The sequence below is a fragment of the Pan troglodytes genome, chromosome 6, assembly GCF_028858775.2.
Source record: "Pan troglodytes isolate AG18354 chromosome 6, NHGRI_mPanTro3-v2.0_pri, whole genome shotgun sequence".
In the NCBI taxonomy this organism is placed as follows: Eukaryota; Metazoa; Chordata; class Mammalia; order Primates; family Hominidae; genus Pan; species Pan troglodytes.
Window position 1 is genome coordinate 34,606,103 of NC_072404.2, and position 19,783 is coordinate 34,625,885.

General features: G+C 39.6%; 1 protein-coding gene across 12 annotated transcripts in view; it reads left to right on the top strand.

The window, feature by feature from the left end:
• CREB5 (cAMP responsive element binding protein 5) overlaps nt 1–19,398 on the top strand; it is a 416,043-nt gene extending 396,645 nt beyond the window's left edge. For 4 of the 12 annotated variants that reach the window (XM_009452831.5, XM_063815281.1, XM_063815283.1 and 1 more), the window contains 3 exons: nt 2,683–2,910; nt 11,564–11,672; nt 12,609–19,398. In XM_009452831.5, coding sequence (XP_009451106.2) covers nt 2,683–2,910; nt 11,564–11,672; nt 12,609–12,772 — 501 coding nt within the window. In that variant the 3' untranslated portion in view covers nt 12,773–19,398. Of the gene's footprint in view, nt 1–2,679; nt 2,911–11,563; nt 11,673–12,253; nt 12,283–12,608 lie in introns of all 12 variants that reach the window. The other 8 variants (XM_054687448.2, XM_063815287.1, XM_063815282.1 and 5 more) reach the window with 3 other exon arrangements.
• Nucleotides 19,399–19,783: the final 385 nt, after the last annotated feature.

The following is a 19,783-nucleotide window of genomic DNA, read 5'->3' on the forward strand; positions in this document are numbered from 1 at the left end:
CTGCCTTTTTGAAATTATAATTTATTACTTTTGATCAAAATTTTCAGAGCATCTATGCCAAGAGAATTCTGCCTTAAAAATAAAATTACAAGCAACAATAATTACCAGGTATACAAATTCTGGTTTTAGGGTTGTATTTGCATTTTCTCCTGGCTTCTTGTGCTCCTCCTGCATGTAAGGATGTGATTGTAGAGTGCTGGTTTCAAGGAATTTCTCTTAATCAATCCTGAACCTACATTACACCTGAAACCACGTCACTTATGCCTTTGGGTGAAGGCACAGGAAAAGTATCATGGGTTACAGGTTGATTAAACTTAGGGTAGGAGGATACAGAATTGAAAGATAAGTCCCTGCAATGGAGATTAAAAATCAATTTTTTCCTATTTGAGGGTTTTGTCTGGGGCTGGCAATAAGAGATTATAATTCACAAAAGGAAACAGTTAAAGGCAAAAATATCCGAGCAGTTAGCACATTCCCTCTTAATGCTTTTCTTTGCAGTAGTTAGCTCAGGAATTAGCATCTGGAATGACAAGTGCTAAGCCCCTGCCAATAACAAGGATGACGCCTTCACTAGCAACTCTGATGAGTAAGACCTTAGACAGTTAATTAATTTTGTTATTCCTCTATAATCGGGAGGAAAATAGTCACCAACAAACAGTTCTAGGAAATGTCTTTCCTGGCCTGGTGCGGTGGCTCACGCCTGTAATCTCAGCACTTTGGGAGGCTGAGGCGGGTGGATCACGAGGTCAGGAGTTCAAGACCTGCCTGGCCAAGATGGTGAAACCCTGTCTCTACTAAAAAACTACAAAAATTAGCCAGGCATGGTGGCAGGCACCTGTAATCCCAGCTACTTGGGAGGCTGAGGCAGGAGAATCGCTTGAACCTGGGCAGCAAAGGTTGCAGTGAACCGAAATCGCGCCACTGCACTCCAGGCTGGGCGGCAGAGAGAGACTCCGTCTCAAGAAAAAAAGAAAATGTCTTTGCTTTGCATAAAATTACTAAGATGCAGTTCAACCTCAACCCTGGGCCTGATTCTTTTACAGTTAGTCATAGACGGTTTGATAGAGTTTTGGATGAAAATACATCACCATCAGTCAACTGATGTCAACCAGTAGCCATTATTAGTGCAATTACAGTCATTCTGATTGATTTCAATCATAGTGCTGGAATGTGGTAGAAAAGATTGTTGAGCTTCATTTTTAAAACTTTTGGCCTGTTATTTCTGCAGGTTAAATGTCTCTTGTAAAACAACTTTATAGGTATTACCGTCATAAACCTGAGTGACTGAGAAATGGGAGAGGGAAAAAAAAAACACCTTTTATTGAGAATGAAGAAGGAGGAAGGAGTGAAGTGCATGAGGGAAAGCATTAGGTGTCCAGACATATAAAGAGTCAGGCGTAGAAATTTCACAAGGTGCTGTGTGTCTGCCTTATGAATAGAAATAAAGCTCTATGTGTGGGGGTCTCCAAGCCTTAGATGTTGCTGAGTCCCACACAGACCTTGCAAGGACTCTATAAGCATAGTAAAACTTTTTAATAAAGTGCTTTGCCACTCAGGATTTCCTTCTAATGTAACTGTATGGTAATGCACAAGCAACTCTCACTATCTCACACACACACAGTATGACAGGGCTCAGTGCTGCTTCAGGCATCAATTTAATGCTTTCAAAGGCCCAGCTTCCCAATCACCTAGAAAGCTCTCCTGGATCTCCTTTCACCCTGGTGAGCGCTCTGAGGGGCAGGCAGGCCCGGCTGGAGTGTGCAGGTCCAGCTAGTCCTCTGCATTAAGAACTGTGTAATAGTCAAAATAGGATTTCATCTGCTTTCCTGGCTTCATGGGCTTCTTTTCATAGGAGCCACAGTGGCAACGATGTCCCAGAGGTATGTTAGGAACACAATTTTACCACTATTAGAATGAAAGGAGCCCACAACCTGCTCAGAGGTTTTCTGCAGATGACAGATGAGTCATCCATATTGTGATAATAACCCTGACCTTTCTGTTTTCACCCTGTAGCCATACATTGGCTATTTTAAAGTTGTTCATTTGTTTTTGTTTTTGTTTTTGTTTTAGAGACAAGGTCTTGCTCTGTTGCCCAGGCTGGAGTGCAGTGGCACGATCATAGCTCATGGCAACCTCAACCTCCTGGGCTCAAGCAAGAGTAGCTAGGACTACAGGCATGCGCCACCATGCCTGGCTAATTTTTCCTTTTTTTTTTTTTTTTTTTTTTTTTTTTTTTTTGTAGAGACAGGGTCTTGCTATGTTACCTAGGCTGGTCTCAAACTCCTGGCCTCAAGTGATCCTCCCGCCACACCTGGCCCTTACTTTAAAGTTTTTAAACACACCGTCAGTAAAACATTTTTAATAGTTGAAGGAGAAAAATAAATGTTTCCTCTACCATGATTCGGCCAAATGCCTGTCAGGGAAAAATCCATCTGACTACATGTTTTCACGAGTCATTCCTATATCTTGCCAACACATCATAGAATATAGGTCAGTGATGCTTTTCCTTTTCTTTCATGAGTGTGATTTCATCATCTGTTTCATTCATAGGAGGCAAGTCTCATATGCTGACTGAAACGATAGACTTTCTGTGCTTGGCTTTTTAACATCAGCTTGGGTTTCTTCCCTTACCTAACACGTCCTTCCCTATCCCCATCACCTCCTCCCTCTCTGTCCCAGCAGGTTTCACCAGCAACACAACAGATGCAGCCAACCCAGACAATACAGCCACCCCAGCCCACAGGGGGGCGCCGGCGAAGGGTGGTAGACGAGGATCCGGACGAGAGGCGGCGGAAATTTCTGGAACGGAACCGGGCAGCTGCCACCCGCTGCAGACAGAAGAGGAAGGTCTGGGTGATGTCATTGGAAAAGAAAGCAGAAGAACTCACCCAGACAAACATGCAGCTTCAGGTGCAGCCCACGGTGTCTTTCCCCGGGACTCAAAGGCCCTCTGCTCCACGGGCATTTCCGGCCCTGACAGGCACTTGTTGACCTAAGCAGTGATACCACACACTTAGTCCACAGAGGAGCCGCAGCCCCACTCCTCGAGTTTTATTAATTCCAGGACACCCTACAAAACAAAATTAACCATTCAGTTTTCAATCAATTTGCCCACAAAGCTCTGAGAAGGGGGGACCTACCCCACTAAGTTGTAGGGGTGGGAGAACAGGCTTTAATCCGACAGAGATCCAAACCATGGTTCACCAATTACTTGCTAGGCTTAACTCTCTGGCTCTCAGTTTCTTCCTCTACAGAATGGGAATAATTAATAACTTTATAGAGTTGTTACATTAGGAGCAATAAACAAACTAATGTCTCCAAAGCAGTTGCCCAGTGCCTGGCCCATAATAAACCTTCAACTGAAAAGGAGCTTTTCATTAATTATATTCACTAGGTTGAGGGGGTTGCCTTGGCTTATACTTGATTATCTCTATTTTTGTTTCATGGAAGAAAGAAAGGTTGATGGTCATTATGTATCTCTGAAAGAAAAGGCATGTTTTCATCTCATTTGCCAACTCACCAAGATTTGAATCTTGCTTAATTTTTGCTTTTTATGAATGTCTTAACTGGGGAGATTTTATAATGAGGCCCAGAAGTGTCTGGGAGTGTCTAAGAGGAAAGGAAGAAACTCTAGTACCCAGGCTTCTCCAATAGACTTTATAGATTATAATGATGCAGTTCAGAGCATTTGTTCTAATATTAAAAATATGTGCACTATTTATCAGCAGAAAAAAAAAAGGCAAGTAAATAGACATGTATGCAACCCACAGTCCAGGGATAGCATTAAGAGTTGTGGATTATACTCCAGTGCTTCCAGAAGCTGACAGAATGGCCAAAGAGAGTGGGGCAGGGAGGAAATTACCCTACATAGGGAGACTGCATTTTAAGAGTTCATGGGGTCCGGGCACAGTGGCCTACACTGTAATCCCAGCACTCTGGGAGGCTGATCACTTTGGGAGGTGGCTGGATCACTTGAGGTCAGGAGTTTGAGACCAGCCTGGCCAAGGTGCAGAAACCCCGTCTCTACTAAAAACACACAAAAAAATTGCCGGGTGTGGTGGTGCATTCCTGTAGTCCCAGCTACTCAGGAGGCTGAAGCAGGAGAATGGCTTGAATGCAGGAGGGAGAGGCTGTAGTGAGCCAAGATCGCACCACTGTACTCCAGCCTGGGCAACAGGGTGAGACACTCTCAAAAAAATAAATAAATAAATAAATAAATAAATAAAAAGAGTTAATGACTAGGCATTGGTAGGTCACTTTTATCTTCTTCCCACACCTAGTTCTCTGTGCATCCTTAGAAAGGAATAGTTAGGGTGCCAAACCCCAAAGCCTTTGCATATTCAGTTTCATTAAATGGAGATGGCTTGGGGCTTCCAGTGTACAAATTGAAAGTATATAAGGAAAGCATGTGTTGTATGAGGGCCTGAATTTCATAATTTATGGATGTTCATTTTTCCCCCTAAATGTGTCATTCTTTTTGTGATAGACATGATGAGAAAGAAACTGGGAAACATATAGCAGATGTGAGGAAAATAAGATAGATAATGATTCCCCCACTAACTTGTATGCTGCGGGAAGATCGGGACTGTCTCTTACTACTCCCTCCGCCCACTATCTATCTATCTGCTGTTTATAGTGTAGTGTCTACACTCAGTAACTTATTTGTTGAATAAATGAATGGGTTCCCCTGTTTGTAGTATAGTGTCTACACTCAGTAACCATTTGTTAAATAAATGAATGAATTCCTCATTGCTGGAGTGTCTAAGAATTGGCTGCTTGACCACTTGGCAAGGATGTGATTGCAGGGAGTCAAGCCACCAGAGAAATGGCTGGACTCAACCACCTTTAAAGCCACTTGTAGAATCTGACAGGCACAGTAGTATCTAAAAAACTTTTAGGTAGAATGTGGTTAAGCATTTTTCTTTTTTGAGACCTGTCTCAGAAAAGACAGACCTCACTCCATTGCCCAGGCTGGAGGGCAGCTTACTGCAACCTTGACCTCCTGGACTCAAGTGTTCCTCCCACCTCAGCCTCCCAAGGTGCACACCACCATGCCTGGCTAATTTTTTCTTTTTTCTCTAGAGACAAGGTCTTATTATGTTGCCCAGGCTGGTCTCAAACTCCCAGGCTCAAGCAACCCTCCCACCTTGGCCTCCAAAAGTGTTGGGATTATAGGTGTGAGCCACTATGCCCAGCCAAGCATTTTTAATATTAATAATCATATTTTAATTTTGATGTGTATTGAAAAGTGTAATTAGAAGATCAAATCTGCAGTTTCAAAGATATTAGTAAGAAGGCTAAATCATTCAAAATTGAGTTAATTTACACAAACATGTTAAGTAAATAAAAGTTCTTGTATATGTGAACCTAGTAAATATTACCGCAGTGGTTCTGCAATAACTGAAGTAGGGGGAACCCCAGGAATTTGCCACCATTTCTGAGGTCTGCAGAAGGATGATGCAAACCTGTAGGTTTTCTCAATCTTGGCCCTATTGACTTCCAGGCTTGATCATTCTTTGTTGTGCCCTGTGTATTGCAGGCTATTTAGCAGCATCCTTGGCCTTTACCCACTATATGTCAGGAGCACATCTTCCAACTATGACAACCAAAGAGTCTCCAGACATTGCCAAATGTCCCCTGGTGGTGGTTGGGAAGGGAGGTTGGGTGGCAAAGTCAGCCTTAGTTGTAAACCACTGCTTAGATGAAGGAGCCAAAAATAGCCAGCTGGCACATATCAGCTGCCAAGGCTTTAAATCAGTTTTAACTAAAATGAGTCTTTGCAGAATTCCTTCAGGGTGTTGACTATGATCCTAATGCATGCAAACATGGAGGGATCATAGCAGAGAGCCAGGAAAGTAAAGATGTCCACTGACTTTGAGGCCAGAGGTGTTCGTGACTTGGCATATGCGTATTTATGATTGCTTTTACAAAACATACAAGGTAAATTTACCCTTTGCTAGACCCTAATGCACTGATTTTTTTTCACATTTCTTTAGAGCCAAATGGCTAAGGAAAAAAAGAAACTAGAGCTCTAGCTCCCAAAACCAGAAAAAAAAATCCTACTGAGTTCATGTAACAGGCACCTATCTTTTGGTAGTTAAAACAGTACCCAAAAAAGGGACAGTCTCTGAACAGACTAAATTGTTGATATTTTCCAACCACTGCTTTGCCTTGGAGGGACAGAAGCCACAACCACCCAGTGTTCTCTGTGAAGCTGAGTGTCCTGCATCAGGCCCTGGGATGCTGGAGAGGATGCTGCAGATTCCGCTACCTTTGAATGACCCTTTCCCTCTCACTGGACCTTTGTCAAAAGAAAAAGGTGTCTCTCTTGAGGCTGGACCAGTGAGCCAAATTTTAAGTAAACAGAAATGGAAGGTGCTAAGCAAACAAACTCCAGCCAAATGGAATATCCAAGGTCTGGATGGCCAGCTGCCACTTTTGAGTTGTTTTCCAGCATAGAACCCTCTAGTTAGGCTGCAGCATTTCAGATTGGAAAAACCAGACCTAAGAAAACAAAATCAAACTCCCAGACTTCATTTCCTAGTCTCACAACACATCTCTGCCCAAGAGGTCAAAAAAGGTATAGGAATTGGGGAAAATATTAGAAACCACCTAATCTGACATTTTGTGGAGAAAGAAACTGAGGTTAGGGAAATGGGGGGTCTTCCCTAATGTCACACAACAAGTAGGTGGCAGAATGAGGACTCAGGGAAGTCTCCTGTTGACCTAACCCACTTCTTTGTGATCTTCTATTTTAGAAACTCCGTAAGCCAAAGAAATCCATGTTCTTTTTTCTGATACTAAGTGACTAAGATCAGCTCTAAATTCATCGACTGCTGATGTGGTACTCAGTAGAACGTCTGTGTTCAGTAGAGGATATGGAAATCATCTGGTCACCCATGGAAATAATTGCTTTTCTTTTTTAGTGCAAAGACACATGGTCTAAGTTGCTGCTGAAATTTTGGACACATGAGCCCAGGTCTGGGACTTGGCAAGCGAATAGGCCAGATGGGAACTGTTGCTTGACAAATTGAAAGTTCTTTGTTTCAGAGTGAACCAAACCTGGTCTCAGCTAATCTACCAAAACAAAAAAGCTGGGGGAGGGTATATTGTAGAGCCCATTTTGATAATTATTTTTTTGGCACAAACTACTGCTTACACCAAAAAGCATTGTGGATTTATCATATAAATAATGACATCCCCAAAGCTGAACAATGCAAATGTAGCTATTAGGGACTTGTTGGAGTGCTTGCTGAAAGTATGTTTTTGTAGTATTGAATATCTCTGTGGAGTGCTGCTTCATCCCAAGGCAAACTATGGGTTTAAAAATAGATCAGTCCAACTGGATCTTACAGTCGCTAAACAGCTAACTGCTTTAGAGGAGCAAACTCAAATTCGTTTAGAAAAATGAAAAAATGAAGAGTTGATTTCCACCAGACAATCAATACATATTATTAATACCTTGTATTTACAAAGTACTTTTATATTAAGACCTAAAACTCTGATTATAACCTTCATAGGGGAATACAAAATGGTGATTTTCCTCAATTTATAAAGCAAGGTAATTCAGAGTAAGAAAATGCCTCCAGAAGGCCTGGTTTTTATTTCCCTACTAGACTTCCAGGCCACATTTGATTTCTTGTATGCATTTTGAAACATTTGCTATCTGGTTGTTCTCTTCCAAAATGAATTCAAGGTGATTCCACTTACGTTCCCTTGAAAAGCGTTTTTACTTAAAATATAGTCTAGTATTTGTGCATTTCCTACACTAATCAGTCTTTCACTATGGAATCCTTAAGATGATTATGCATGTGCACAGCACACAATTCATTCTTCTTTCTCTAGGACAGTGATTCTTGACCTTTCTTAAGCCAAAGGCCCCTTGTGAAATATAATGAAGGCTCCGTAGACGCTCTCTCAGTAATATGGACACATAAATGGACATAGAAAATTTTGCTCTAAAATGAAACTATAAATGTTGCTTTGGAATCTGCCCTACTAAGATTTAGAAGCATAAGAGGTGCTAGAACTGGCTCCCTTATGAAAGATAAGACCTGAATTATAAGCATATTTGAGCATATTGAAAGTAGCTAAGTAATGAATAAAAGTCAAGATGGACTCTTTCATTAGATAATTGGGTAATTTGCTTTCTCAATAGAAGGTGACACAGAATTGCTTGTAGAATAAAAAAAAATTCTTTCTGGAAGGAACTTTCTGGAAGTAGTTCAACCATCGTGTTTTATACTTGGTTGGCATGGCAGCTTGGGAACTCAAACCCTATTATTCTCAACTCTCAAGTGAGAGTTCCTTTTCCTACTGGATGCTGCCCCATGAATTTCTATGGCTTATGTGGTTATTAGGCCTTTATTTAGTCCTTGCAGCATCATAGTTACGTGTATATGGATAAACAAGAAGCTGATTGCCCTTCTCTACTGAGGACATTAATTGGTGTTCATTTTCCCACAATAACATGGCTAAATAAGTATTAACATGTTACATTAAGAAATATGTCCTGCCAGGCACAGTGGCTCATGCCTGTAATCCCAGCACTTGGGGAGGCTGAGGCTGGAGAATCACTTGAGGCCAGGAGTTCAAGAGCAGCCTGGGCAAAATAGCTACACCCCATCTTTGCAAAACATTTTTTAAAATTAGGTGGGCATTGTGGCACATGTCTCTAGTCCCTGCTACTCAGAAGGCTGAGGTGGGAGGATTGCTTGAGCCCAGGAGGTAGAGGCTGCAGTGAACCATGATGGTGCCACTGTAGTCCAGCCTGGACGACAATAGCAAGACCCTGTCTCTATAACAATAAAAAAGAAAAAAGAATATGTTCATATTCACATATATCTTTAAATGATGGTCAGTTGTCTCAATATTCTCAGGGTTCTGCATTTTTACAGATCCTCACAACACTCAGGCCTTTGGTCTCTGTACTTACAACATATTGCTTTATTAATAAAGTGTTTTGCTGTTCATAGACTAAATGCCACCAAAGTCATATACTTTGTATGGGGTTTTGGTGATAGGCCAGGGCACCACATGTGCTGACTAGTGCTCTTTTTATAGTAAAACAGACTTATGAAAGCAAAAATTTATTGTGAAACTGTTTGGGGCATGCCAAATATCATAGGCAGTTAGCTCTTTGCTAACTGTAGAAACCCAGAGAATAGAATTGAGTGTTTTCTTAGGGAAGGGGCAATGAACACTTTGTGCCTGGGAGATCGAATGCTGCCAAGAAAGGGTTTCATTGCCCAGGACATAGTGGGGGAAGAAATGGAGACTAAATTCAACCTCTCCAAGATGGCCACAGGCAGGGGTGTTTTTTCTTCCAAAAGTATAAGAAAGCAAGAGAACCCAGTTTTGTTTTTAATACTTTTCTTGTTTGTTTTCTAGGTAGAAAAGTGTGGATTCACTAGAAATTAGAACTTGATTCCATTTTCTAAGATCCATTGTCTACATTATCTGCAGCTGAGAGCTTCTACTCAGGGGGCAAGGTGTCTAGCAGTTTCGATTTCAGAAAAGTGTTATTTCTGTAGTCTAAATGCAAATAATATGACATTTCCTTCTGAAGCAAATATATACACGCACACACACACACACACACACATAAACACATCTCTGTTTCCTTTCTTGGTTTTTGTTTGGTTGTTTTTTTTTAACCAGAGATTTCCTTCATTTGATGGTCTAGAAGTGACTTTCTTTTATATGTGCTATTATGAGCAGAAGGAGAACTGAGAAAAAGAAGGAAGGCCATCTGAATTTAGATAGGTGTAAAGTCAAAGAGGAAGAAGTTAGTGTTTAAGGCTAAAATAAATTGTCCTGTAAGTTATCCCACTGACCCTGGAATTGACAGGGTCACTTTTGGTTTCCACAGAGCCCCTTATCAATCACATTCATTTGGAGTTGGGAGGTACAATTTGCCTTCTTGTATGTTCTGAGATGTAAGAGCAATTTTCTTGTTGATTAAGTGATTTATTAATCATTAAGGCTAATTTCCCAAATAGTCATTTTTATTTTGTAAAAATAAAGTTTGGAAGAGAAAGGGAATGAGATGAGATTTGTAGATGAGATTTTTATTATTTTGTCATTGTTTTATTTTATTATTTTTATTCTGTTATTAATATTACTCAATATGTGGTTGCTTATAATTTATTTCACCAAGAAATTTAGAAATGGGAGATATTCCTTAAAACAGATTTCAATTTTTTTTAGAGCAACTTCTAGAATCCCAAACATACTTTCCTAGGTGATAAATACATGGCTGAAAAGCCAAGTTCATATTGAAAGTGTAGGTACAACTTAATGACAGCAATGTTAATCGTCCTTTTGTGTGTGCATGCATTTTTTAAGTCTCCTACATGTGAAGTATAATGCCTGGCAGCCACAAATAAACCTTGACCAAAGAGAGGATATTATTGATCACAATTTTTAAATGGCTTATTCAAGATAGTGCTACATTTACGTTCACTTTTATCAAGTGGAAGCATCTCGGAGCTGCCATCTATTTTATGTTTATATTTGTAGACAATGGGTGCCAAGTTCATTAGCCTTTGTGAATTAATATTAACAGTAGAGATCCGAGGCACTTACATGAGTAAATAAGAAGAAAACCCCACATCATCCACAATATCCTGATATTGAGGGGGGAAAGAGTATTTTATAGACCGATTGACCAAATAATCAATGAACTCAATCAAATTAATTCAATCATGGCCCAAAACTTCATTGCCTCCTTGCCACCCTGAGCTGACATCATCCACCTGCAGCTGACCAACATGTGTACTGTGTGCTTCCATGCCTCCTGCTCAGTGGGCATCAGGCAGGTGGATGTGCTCTGCTCAACAGTATCCCATGAACAGTAATTGAGTAGGAGATGGTGGGGAGAGCAGGGATTCATGACTGCAGGTCAATTTATTTTCAGATATTCTTTTTAGATTGAGCAACACAGACTTCTTTTGGAAAATCTGATGGTAGATGAGTCAGCTTATTCTGATTGCATTTCAGGTGGAAGCCACAAATCCTACCACATAATTCTGCCCAATGCGTGCCTCATATTCACATTCTCAATTGGATGTAAACCTGAGCTTGTGAAGGTTACGATAGTTAAATGTATTAAGTGCTTATTATGTGCTGGGTATTGTTCTGTTTCCCATCTATTACAGTATTTAATCCTCACAGTAACACAAATAATGTACTCTTCTTATCCCCATCTTATAACGAGGTTGCTGGAGCTCAGCTGGGTTATGTAATCTACCTAGGGTCACACAGTCAGTGTGGAGTAAGGATTCTCACCTGGCTTCGGTTCCCATCACCTAAGGGTGTGGTCTAGCCTTTTAATAAGGTTCAGCTCTTGAGTTAAAACCTAATCTCTTCAGAAAGCCCCTGGGAAATGTGAGGGCCAAATTAAAGGTAAGCTACAAACTTTCAGGCGAACCACACTAAATAATATTCTTAATGTCATTTAGACATAATGGAAGAGTTTGCCAGTTTTGTTGTTGAAAGTGCACAGGGCTGTGGGTTTGTATCCTCTGGTCTTCTCAACATGGTTTTAATACATCTCTTTTAGAATGAAGTGTCTATGTTGAAAAATGAGGTGGCCCAGCTGAAACAGTTGTTGTTAACACATAAAGACTGCCCAATAACAGCCATGCAGAAAGAATCACAAGGATATCTAAGTAAGTCGCCGACTTTTTCACTTTTCTTTAGTGTCCAATATTTTTTGCCACTAAGTTTGCACTGAATTTGATTGAAAGAGCAAAAGTAAAGTGTAGATTGTACTTCCAGGCAGATATACAAGAATTCTTGAGTGGCTTCCAGACTATTCTTCCAAGGGGATCCCTTTTTCCTGACCCCTGTGCAACACCATGCCCACCACCTCCTGATAATTTCTGGCTACTCCTTCCCTAGCATTTCAAAGTATCAAAAGAAATACCAAATTCCGATTTTGCAGCCAGTAAGAAAAGAGCCAGCTGAAGCCCAAGTACCAGTGGCCTAGCAGTCTCCTTCAGAAATCTGTGGGCTGGGAACCAGGCCTTGGGTGAATCATATCCAGTGCCTCCAGAAACACTGCATGTTACTCACTGGGCTGAAAAGCTAGTGACTGGCCTCAGTTTACCAATATGTAAAATGATCCCTTCCTTCAGACCCCAGTTTCTGCATCTGGAATGCCAGTTGGTTAAATGATAGTTGAGTAGGGATGGTGGGAGGAGCAGGGATTCATGGCTGAAGGTCAATTTATTTTCAAATAATTTTTTAGATTGAGCAACACAGATTCTCCCACCACATGTGAGTATTTTTCCACATTTGATATATGGATGGCTATTTAAAAAGACAAGATGGGGAAGTTCACATATCCATGACTGAAACACATCAAATCATTTTACTGATACAGAAAGCATGGCTTTGCTCGTAGATATAAACTGGAAAGGCATAGCATTGTGACAACAGTTGAAAATAAAGTTTTGAAATTAACTTTCAGAAGAAAATGTGTGAAACTTCTATTTCAAGTAAATATCTAGTACCGTTTCTCTGAGGAGTCCACAAGTCCATACAAAAAAGACCTATATTGGTGTGTGTGTATGTGTGTGTGTTGTCTTTTTTTTTCTCCCTAGGTCCAGAGAGTAGCCCTCCTGCTAGTCCTGTCCCAGCTTGCTCCCAGCAACAAGTCATCCAGCATAATACCATCACTACTTCCTCATCGGTCAGCGAGGTGGTAGGAAGCTCCACCCTCAGCCAGCTCACCACTCACAGAACAGACCTGAATCCGATTCTTTAAAATGCACCATCAGACCTGGCCTCCAAGAAGAGCTGTAGCGTACCATGCGTCCTTTCTTTTAAGGGCATTTTTAGAATTAACTCAGACCTGGAAGACTCCTCAGTTCTTCAAAGACTGGCTTTCATTTTTATAGTTACTATGGAAATGTTGTCTTTTATACTTAGTTATATAAGAAAAAAGGGAGTTATGCAATTAATATCTATCAGCTTGGGAAACGCTTTGGTGCTTTTCTCCAATTTTCTGGTACCAGTTACTTGTTTAAAAACTGAACCTTTTCTGTATATAGCCATGGTTTCATTCTTATCAGTCCAACCCTTTGCCTGAAACATTGAATCTTGTTAAACCACAGCTTTTAGCCAAAATGAGGTATACCTAGATGTCAAGTAAGACAGATCCAAGGTAACTGGGTAGGAAATCTTTTGACATCTTAACTCATGTTGAGTTTGTGCTGTGGTGTCACCAGAATTCCAGATAAACACACAGCCTTTCCCATACCTTTTTTTTCCTTACTATAAAATATTATAAGATCCATTGATGTCCAAATAATACCACCGAGCATCTCTTCACCTCTCCTCCTCTTGGTCCACTTGCTAATGCCCAGTTTTCTTCTCCATTTCCACTTTTTCTTAGGCTCCCTATTTACTATTCATTTTGACTTCCTTCTGTTTTATTTTTTTCCCTTTAGCATTGCATGTGAATAAGAAAATAATGTTTAAAGAAAAAAAAAAAAAAAAGCAAACCTCCAAAACGTGGACCTAACCATTGCTTCACTTACACTTCACCCACAGCTGGAGTTCATTCAACTCTTGCTTTTCACAAAATAGTAACCAGGAGATGTTTAATGTGCCTGATTTAATGTTTTTAATAATCAGAGCAAATGAAAGGTGGTTTAGTTATAAGTGAAGCACGGTTGAATACCAGCTGGGGAGACACTAGGGAAGGGAGCTTTGTAAGCCTTGATTGCGAAAGTCCAAATTTTGATGTGGGGCTATAACATGACACCCTTGGATTGCGACTGGTTTTATACGGCCTGTCTATAACGTTGAAAATCCATGTACTACATAATAATTCAGAAGGGCTCTATTCACTACACAGATTACATTGTTTAGACATCAGCTGCTAATAGCCTAAGATTTTTTTTTTTTTTTTTCTTAAGCCTATGGAACCGGCTTTGCTGTTCTGGGGGGTGAAAATAGACTAACTACTGGAGAAACAAAGAGAGAAACAAAACCCAGTGTTTCCATAGGGGCACTTTTAGCCTTCCCACAACAGTTAAGCACTCTTTGACTGCTGAAGGAACCCCATGGATGAGGCGCAGGCTACTTCACTCTTTTTTTTTCTCTTTTGAGACAGAGTCTCACCTATTGCCCAGACTGAAGTGCAGTGGTGCCATCACGGATCACTGCAGCATCATCCTCCGAGTTCAAGCTATCCTTCCACCTCCGCCTCCTGAGTAGCTGGGACCACAGGTTCACATAACCATGCCTGGCTAATTTATTTTTACTTTTATTTTAAAATAAAAGATGAGGTCTGTCTTATGTTGCCCAGGCTGGTCTCAAACTATCCTACTTCTTCCTCCCTAAGTGTTGGGATTATAGGTGTGAGCCACTGCACCCAGCCTACTTCACTCTTCTGAATTATTCTGATTTATTTTCAACAACTTTTGTGAACTCGCCCATGATACAAAGCAGATAGTCCCTGAACCACAGTCGTGCCTCCTTGAAACAAGCCATTCTACTGTGCTAATGTTTTAATATCACATCTCACAAATAACAGGGGTGAATGTTTCTCTCTAGCAATCTAGGCAGGTGCTGGTGTTTCATCTCCATTTGAATGCTTGACCTCTTAATGTGTGTGTGTGTGTGTGTGTGTGTGTGTGTGTGTTCATGGGTTTTAAAAGAACAGTATTTTACAAAAGGTGTAGCTTTTATAAGAGTTCAGAAAAGGGAAGGATGTGTTTTTTTCTCTCACTATAGTATAAGAATCTATTTTGGAGAAAAAAAGAAAATATGAGGGTCTCGAAGCATGATTTTTATATAACTAGTTTCAGTTTTATCTCATAACTTACTTTTTAAATCAATATTTATCAACAATCTTTCCGTGTATGCAGTGCTTTCAAAAGATGGTTTTGAGTGTCCAGTGAAACTTATGACTTGGATATATGGTTGAAGAATCAAAACAAAAGCAAAAAAAAAAAAAAAAAGCAAAAAAAGAAAAGAGAAAAAAAGAAAAAATGGAAATGGAATAATTTTCTATTATATTTTAGACAAACATATCATTTTCAAGTATTTTAAATACTGAATTCATAGTTGTTGTTTTTTAAATTCCAACAGTAACAGCTGAATGGTTTAATCTGACTGGCTTCCTAAGAAATGTTTAAGACTCAGCTTTAAAAAGAAGTTACCATTCATATCTCTGTTTTGAAATCAAAAATCATATTTCAAAATTCTTTCCCAGGACCATCTATCTGTCTCCCCTCCCCCCCACAAAAAGGAGAAAGAGTGCATTAAAATGTTTAGTTGGGTTTTTTAATTTTTAATTTTTATGTTATGTTTTGCTTAGTTTTAAGTAAACAAAAATTTTTCTTTCTTTACTGCATGCATAGCACTTAATAAAATGGATTTTTAAAAAATCCACTAGTAATATCAGAATGTCCAGGGAGTGACTGTCACTACAATGATGGTTTAGTTTACTTCTGTTCCACCTTTTGATTGAAATATTTAGTTGTTAGGCTGAAAGCCTCGGCACTTAAGAACTTGCCTGAGTTTTCTTCGTTCAGCAACTTGACAGTTTGACTGATGTGCATTATATATAGCTCAATTATGTCTGTTTTTTATGCTAAGTAGGAAAACCAACCACACACATTAGCAAACCGGCCTCAACATATAATTAGAATAAACTGTCTTCTTGTTCTACTCAGGGCCTTTAGGTGTGTTCATTCACGGTATGGAAATACAGTAAATGAAAGATTCCAACTAGTTGTCAGTGCTTCTTGAAATTCCAAACAGAAAGATACATTGGTCAAATCCAACACTTGGCTTATCAATATTAAGTCTTTTACCTAAAGGCCCAGCCGTCACCAGACAACAGAATAATCAATCTGCCTGAAAATCCCTCCTCCTTGTCCTACACTTTTTGCCTGTTTGGGAGAATATCTTTGTACTCCATTCTCCTCCCTCAGCCAGTTACTGGGTCACCCATCCATGTGTTCATGAATCAGTCATCACGGCCTGCAGAGCACCTCTCCTAAGGAGGGAAAATCCTGTCACACTGCCTCTCCCCATTCGTGTGTGGTTTTCTTGATCGGCGAGATCTGTCTCTGAAGTCACTGCCAGCCTCCCTGGGAACGTCTATAGTGCCTCCCCTGCCTTATGTGATGGGAGTTAACAACTCAGATAAGTACACCTGAGAGCATTTCTATCAGGTAAACTGTCACTTAAATGGAGGTGTCCACATCTTAATTGTTTCTCCTTGACACATTTCTCAATCCACGAAGCCAGGAGAGGTAGAGTGAAAATCCCAGCCATGGATGAATGTACTAATTTGAAAGCCAAGTGTTAAGTCGGGTGTTTTCCCGTTACACTACTACTCAGCCCTCTCCTGTGGCCACATCAACGGATGCAAGTCACAGTCTTAACACAGCCTGTGGGAGACAAGCAGCTTGTGTGCTCACAGTATATATTATAGTAATTAGGGTGACTTAGAGCAAATACTCTTCAGATCCTATGTAGTCAGTGAAACAAAATGGAGAGCGTATTCTGATAGAGGGATGTCGACGGTGAATGTTCTGGCGGTTGTTGCCTGTTAAGTAAACTTTAGTGTGTAAGTTGAGTTTGTCATTAAAATCATAAACCAGCTGCGGTAACAGACAAGCCTTTGGCTGGGGAGTTTTAAGCCTCGGTAACTGCTATAAAACTAGCCATCCAGTTAGGATAGAATGTGTTTCTTTCTGGTTAAAAAAAGGAAAAACCATTTAAGAAAATATATATGTATGTATGTGTGTATACAGTGGAATTCAAAGGACCAAAGCAAAATTTGAACAGGAATCTATTAATTTAGAATTTTATAAGATATTTATTAATAAATGTTATTTTTAAACATTCCATTTGAACAGTATTCTGTAGGATCTACTTGTTTTTAAAGTGTTAGTCCATAATAAACTACTATAGTTACGTGTATTTTCATTTTTCAGGGTTTTGAATGGCTATTCTCCATCATTTGGTGGAAATGTTTGCTTAGATCTCTGTGCATAGACATTTCAAGGATTTTTATTGCTCTGTGAGTTATTTTTTAATCAACATTCTGAACAGTTTTTTTTTTTAAACATTTATTTCTGTGTGTTCATTTTTAAAGTAAACTCTTTCATTTAGGAAGCAGAGTTCAGCTAAAGGGAATCAGTAACTCTAACTGGAACAGCTTTCTTGTAGAAGTGTAAAAACAGCTTCATCTCTGCCTCTCTCCACCCCACCCCAATTTCCTAGAAAGCCTTGCACTGTTCAGCTCCCTTAGTGCTTTTTGTCCCTTCCCGAACAATATGCAGTAGCTTTAAGCCATTCAAGCTCCATTATGCAGTATATCGAGAAGGGAAAGGAAACAACCCATTTAAATTTGAATAAAACCGTGCCTATGCGAACAGTAGCAATTTAGAATCTCTTTTCTGCTTTTAAAATAATTTATATTTAAAAATTGCACTTTAGCTTTTTGATCCCTTTGTATTTCTCTTATTCTCTTTCTAACCTCTTCTCTGTCCTCAAACTTGCCTTTGCTCTCCTTTACAATACTCCCCACCCCTCCTCCAAGGCTCTGAGCGGCATCATTTAAAATACTTTACAGATATTTGCACCAGGTATATTTATGTGCGTCCATTGGTAGCACAGCTGAGACCTGTGTCTCACATCAGCCTAGGTGAAGCCTACTACAAGAATGCCAAGGAGAAGAGCCAGTACACTATATGGTTTATACTCTTTATCCCTTTATTCATAGCATGTTTTTTAAAAATGTTATATTATGCAACAGATGTGAGGCAGCAGCTAAGCTATACTTAAGAATTTTCTCTCACCTTCCAAACCAAAGTGTCCTGAATAAGCCAGGAGACTTATTCTTTTGTGCACCCTGGTGCACATCTGACTGTTGTCCTAGCCATAGACTCTCTGAGGCCACTGAAAGAACAGTGGCCCTATCGATTTCATTCCTAGGTCTCAAAAATACAATGTTGCCTTGTAACATAATTAGGGACAGCACCTCTATTTCACAATTATAATCTAAGGTAGGATAAGACGACACAGCAGCAATAAACTTACAAGTAAAATTCAATACCAAAACAAACACAAAGAAATTTAAAAAACAAAAAACCTAGCTCGTCATGTTGTGAAAATGAAAAAGTGTATGTCCATTCAAAATATTTTACTATTTCTTGTGGAGTTTTCCAGTGATGTAATGCTTGTAGCCAAATTGCTTAAAGAGTGTTTATATATTTTTTTCCTTATAAATTGTCTATTTTTAAAAAAACTATTTAACCACAGCTGAAGTGGGGGGTAAGGCCAAATTGCCAACACTTGTTAAAAGATTAATACTCTTAAGTGGCACTCTGATACCTTTCCAACTTGTCATCAGAAAGGAATCAATAATTACCAACTGTTGTATTTAGACCAACTTACAATATCTAGCTCATTAGAAGCCAGGATCTAGAAAGCTCCTTCTAAGCCATTTAAGATATTCTTACATTGAGCTTCATATTATAGAACTTTATAGGATTGGATTTTTTACAATAGAATAATTTAGCCTCAGGACTGAGAATGTGGAAGCTGAATAAATTAGCTTTAAATACATCATTAAAATCTTATGCACAATAAGCTCATTAGATTCTAGTTTTCTCCTTTAGAATACCAATGCCACAGACACTACAGGAGATAATGAAAGGTATCAGTTGTGTTGAGTGGAGGGAGTTTAAGAGAAAGGACCCTTCCCAACCAGCAGCCAGTAGAAAATACAACCTACTCACCTTTTTCCCTTCTAAGTTCTGCTAAATCACATCTGCCTCATAGAGAAAGGAATGTTGCCTTTGAGAACTGTCTTGGAGAACAGATAAGCTTGAAATGTTCTCTCTAGAGAGGACATAGGGTTTGGGATCCTCTGAAAAGGCCCAGAAAAATAGCTCAGTTCAAACACAATGTTCTAGGACAATTGGAATATAAATATTGTCCAAAAATATAATTAAAAGAAAAAAGTTTAGCACTGTGTAAAGTAAGTGTTAACTGAGGAAGTCCCAAAAAGGTGCTGTCACTTTAAGTTCTGGACTTGGGGTTCTTTGTATTTGTAAACAGCAAAGCATTTGTGTTTGTTTGTCTATTTGTAAAGCAACCACCTTCCTTATTGGAAGGAGAAAAAAAGGGGTACATACATGTAAATACTTGCTGCAGCATTTAATATGTTTAATTTTGTGTTAAGCTTTTTGTTGCATCGTGAACACATTTATTGTTACCAATGGACAATGAGTTCATTAAGACTGTTCAACTAGGTCAGATTTTTACATCTCTTTCTAGCAAGAAGAGACAAGATTTTGTGCATTTGTACAAATGTTAATATCACTGCAATTCCAATATAATAAAGCACTCAAATGCAAATAATATATGTCACCTTTGTATGATGAAATTTGGGGTTGGGGGTAATGACATCTATTCCTCACATAGTCTTGTCAGAGGCATGTGAACCAGAGCAACTCCATCTTGAATAGGAGCTGGGTAAAATAAGGCTGAGACCTGCTGGGCTGCATTCCCAGAAGGTTAAGGCATTCTAAGTCAGTGGATGAGATAGGTTGGCACAAGATACAGGTCATAAAGACCTTTCTGATAAAACGGTTTGCAGTAATGAAGCCAGCTAAATCCCACCAAAACCAAGATGGTGACAAGAGTGACCTCTGGTCGTTCTCACTGCTACACTCCCACCAGCGCCATGACAGTTTACGAATGCCATGGCAACGACAGGAAGTTACCCTATATGGTCTAAAAAGGG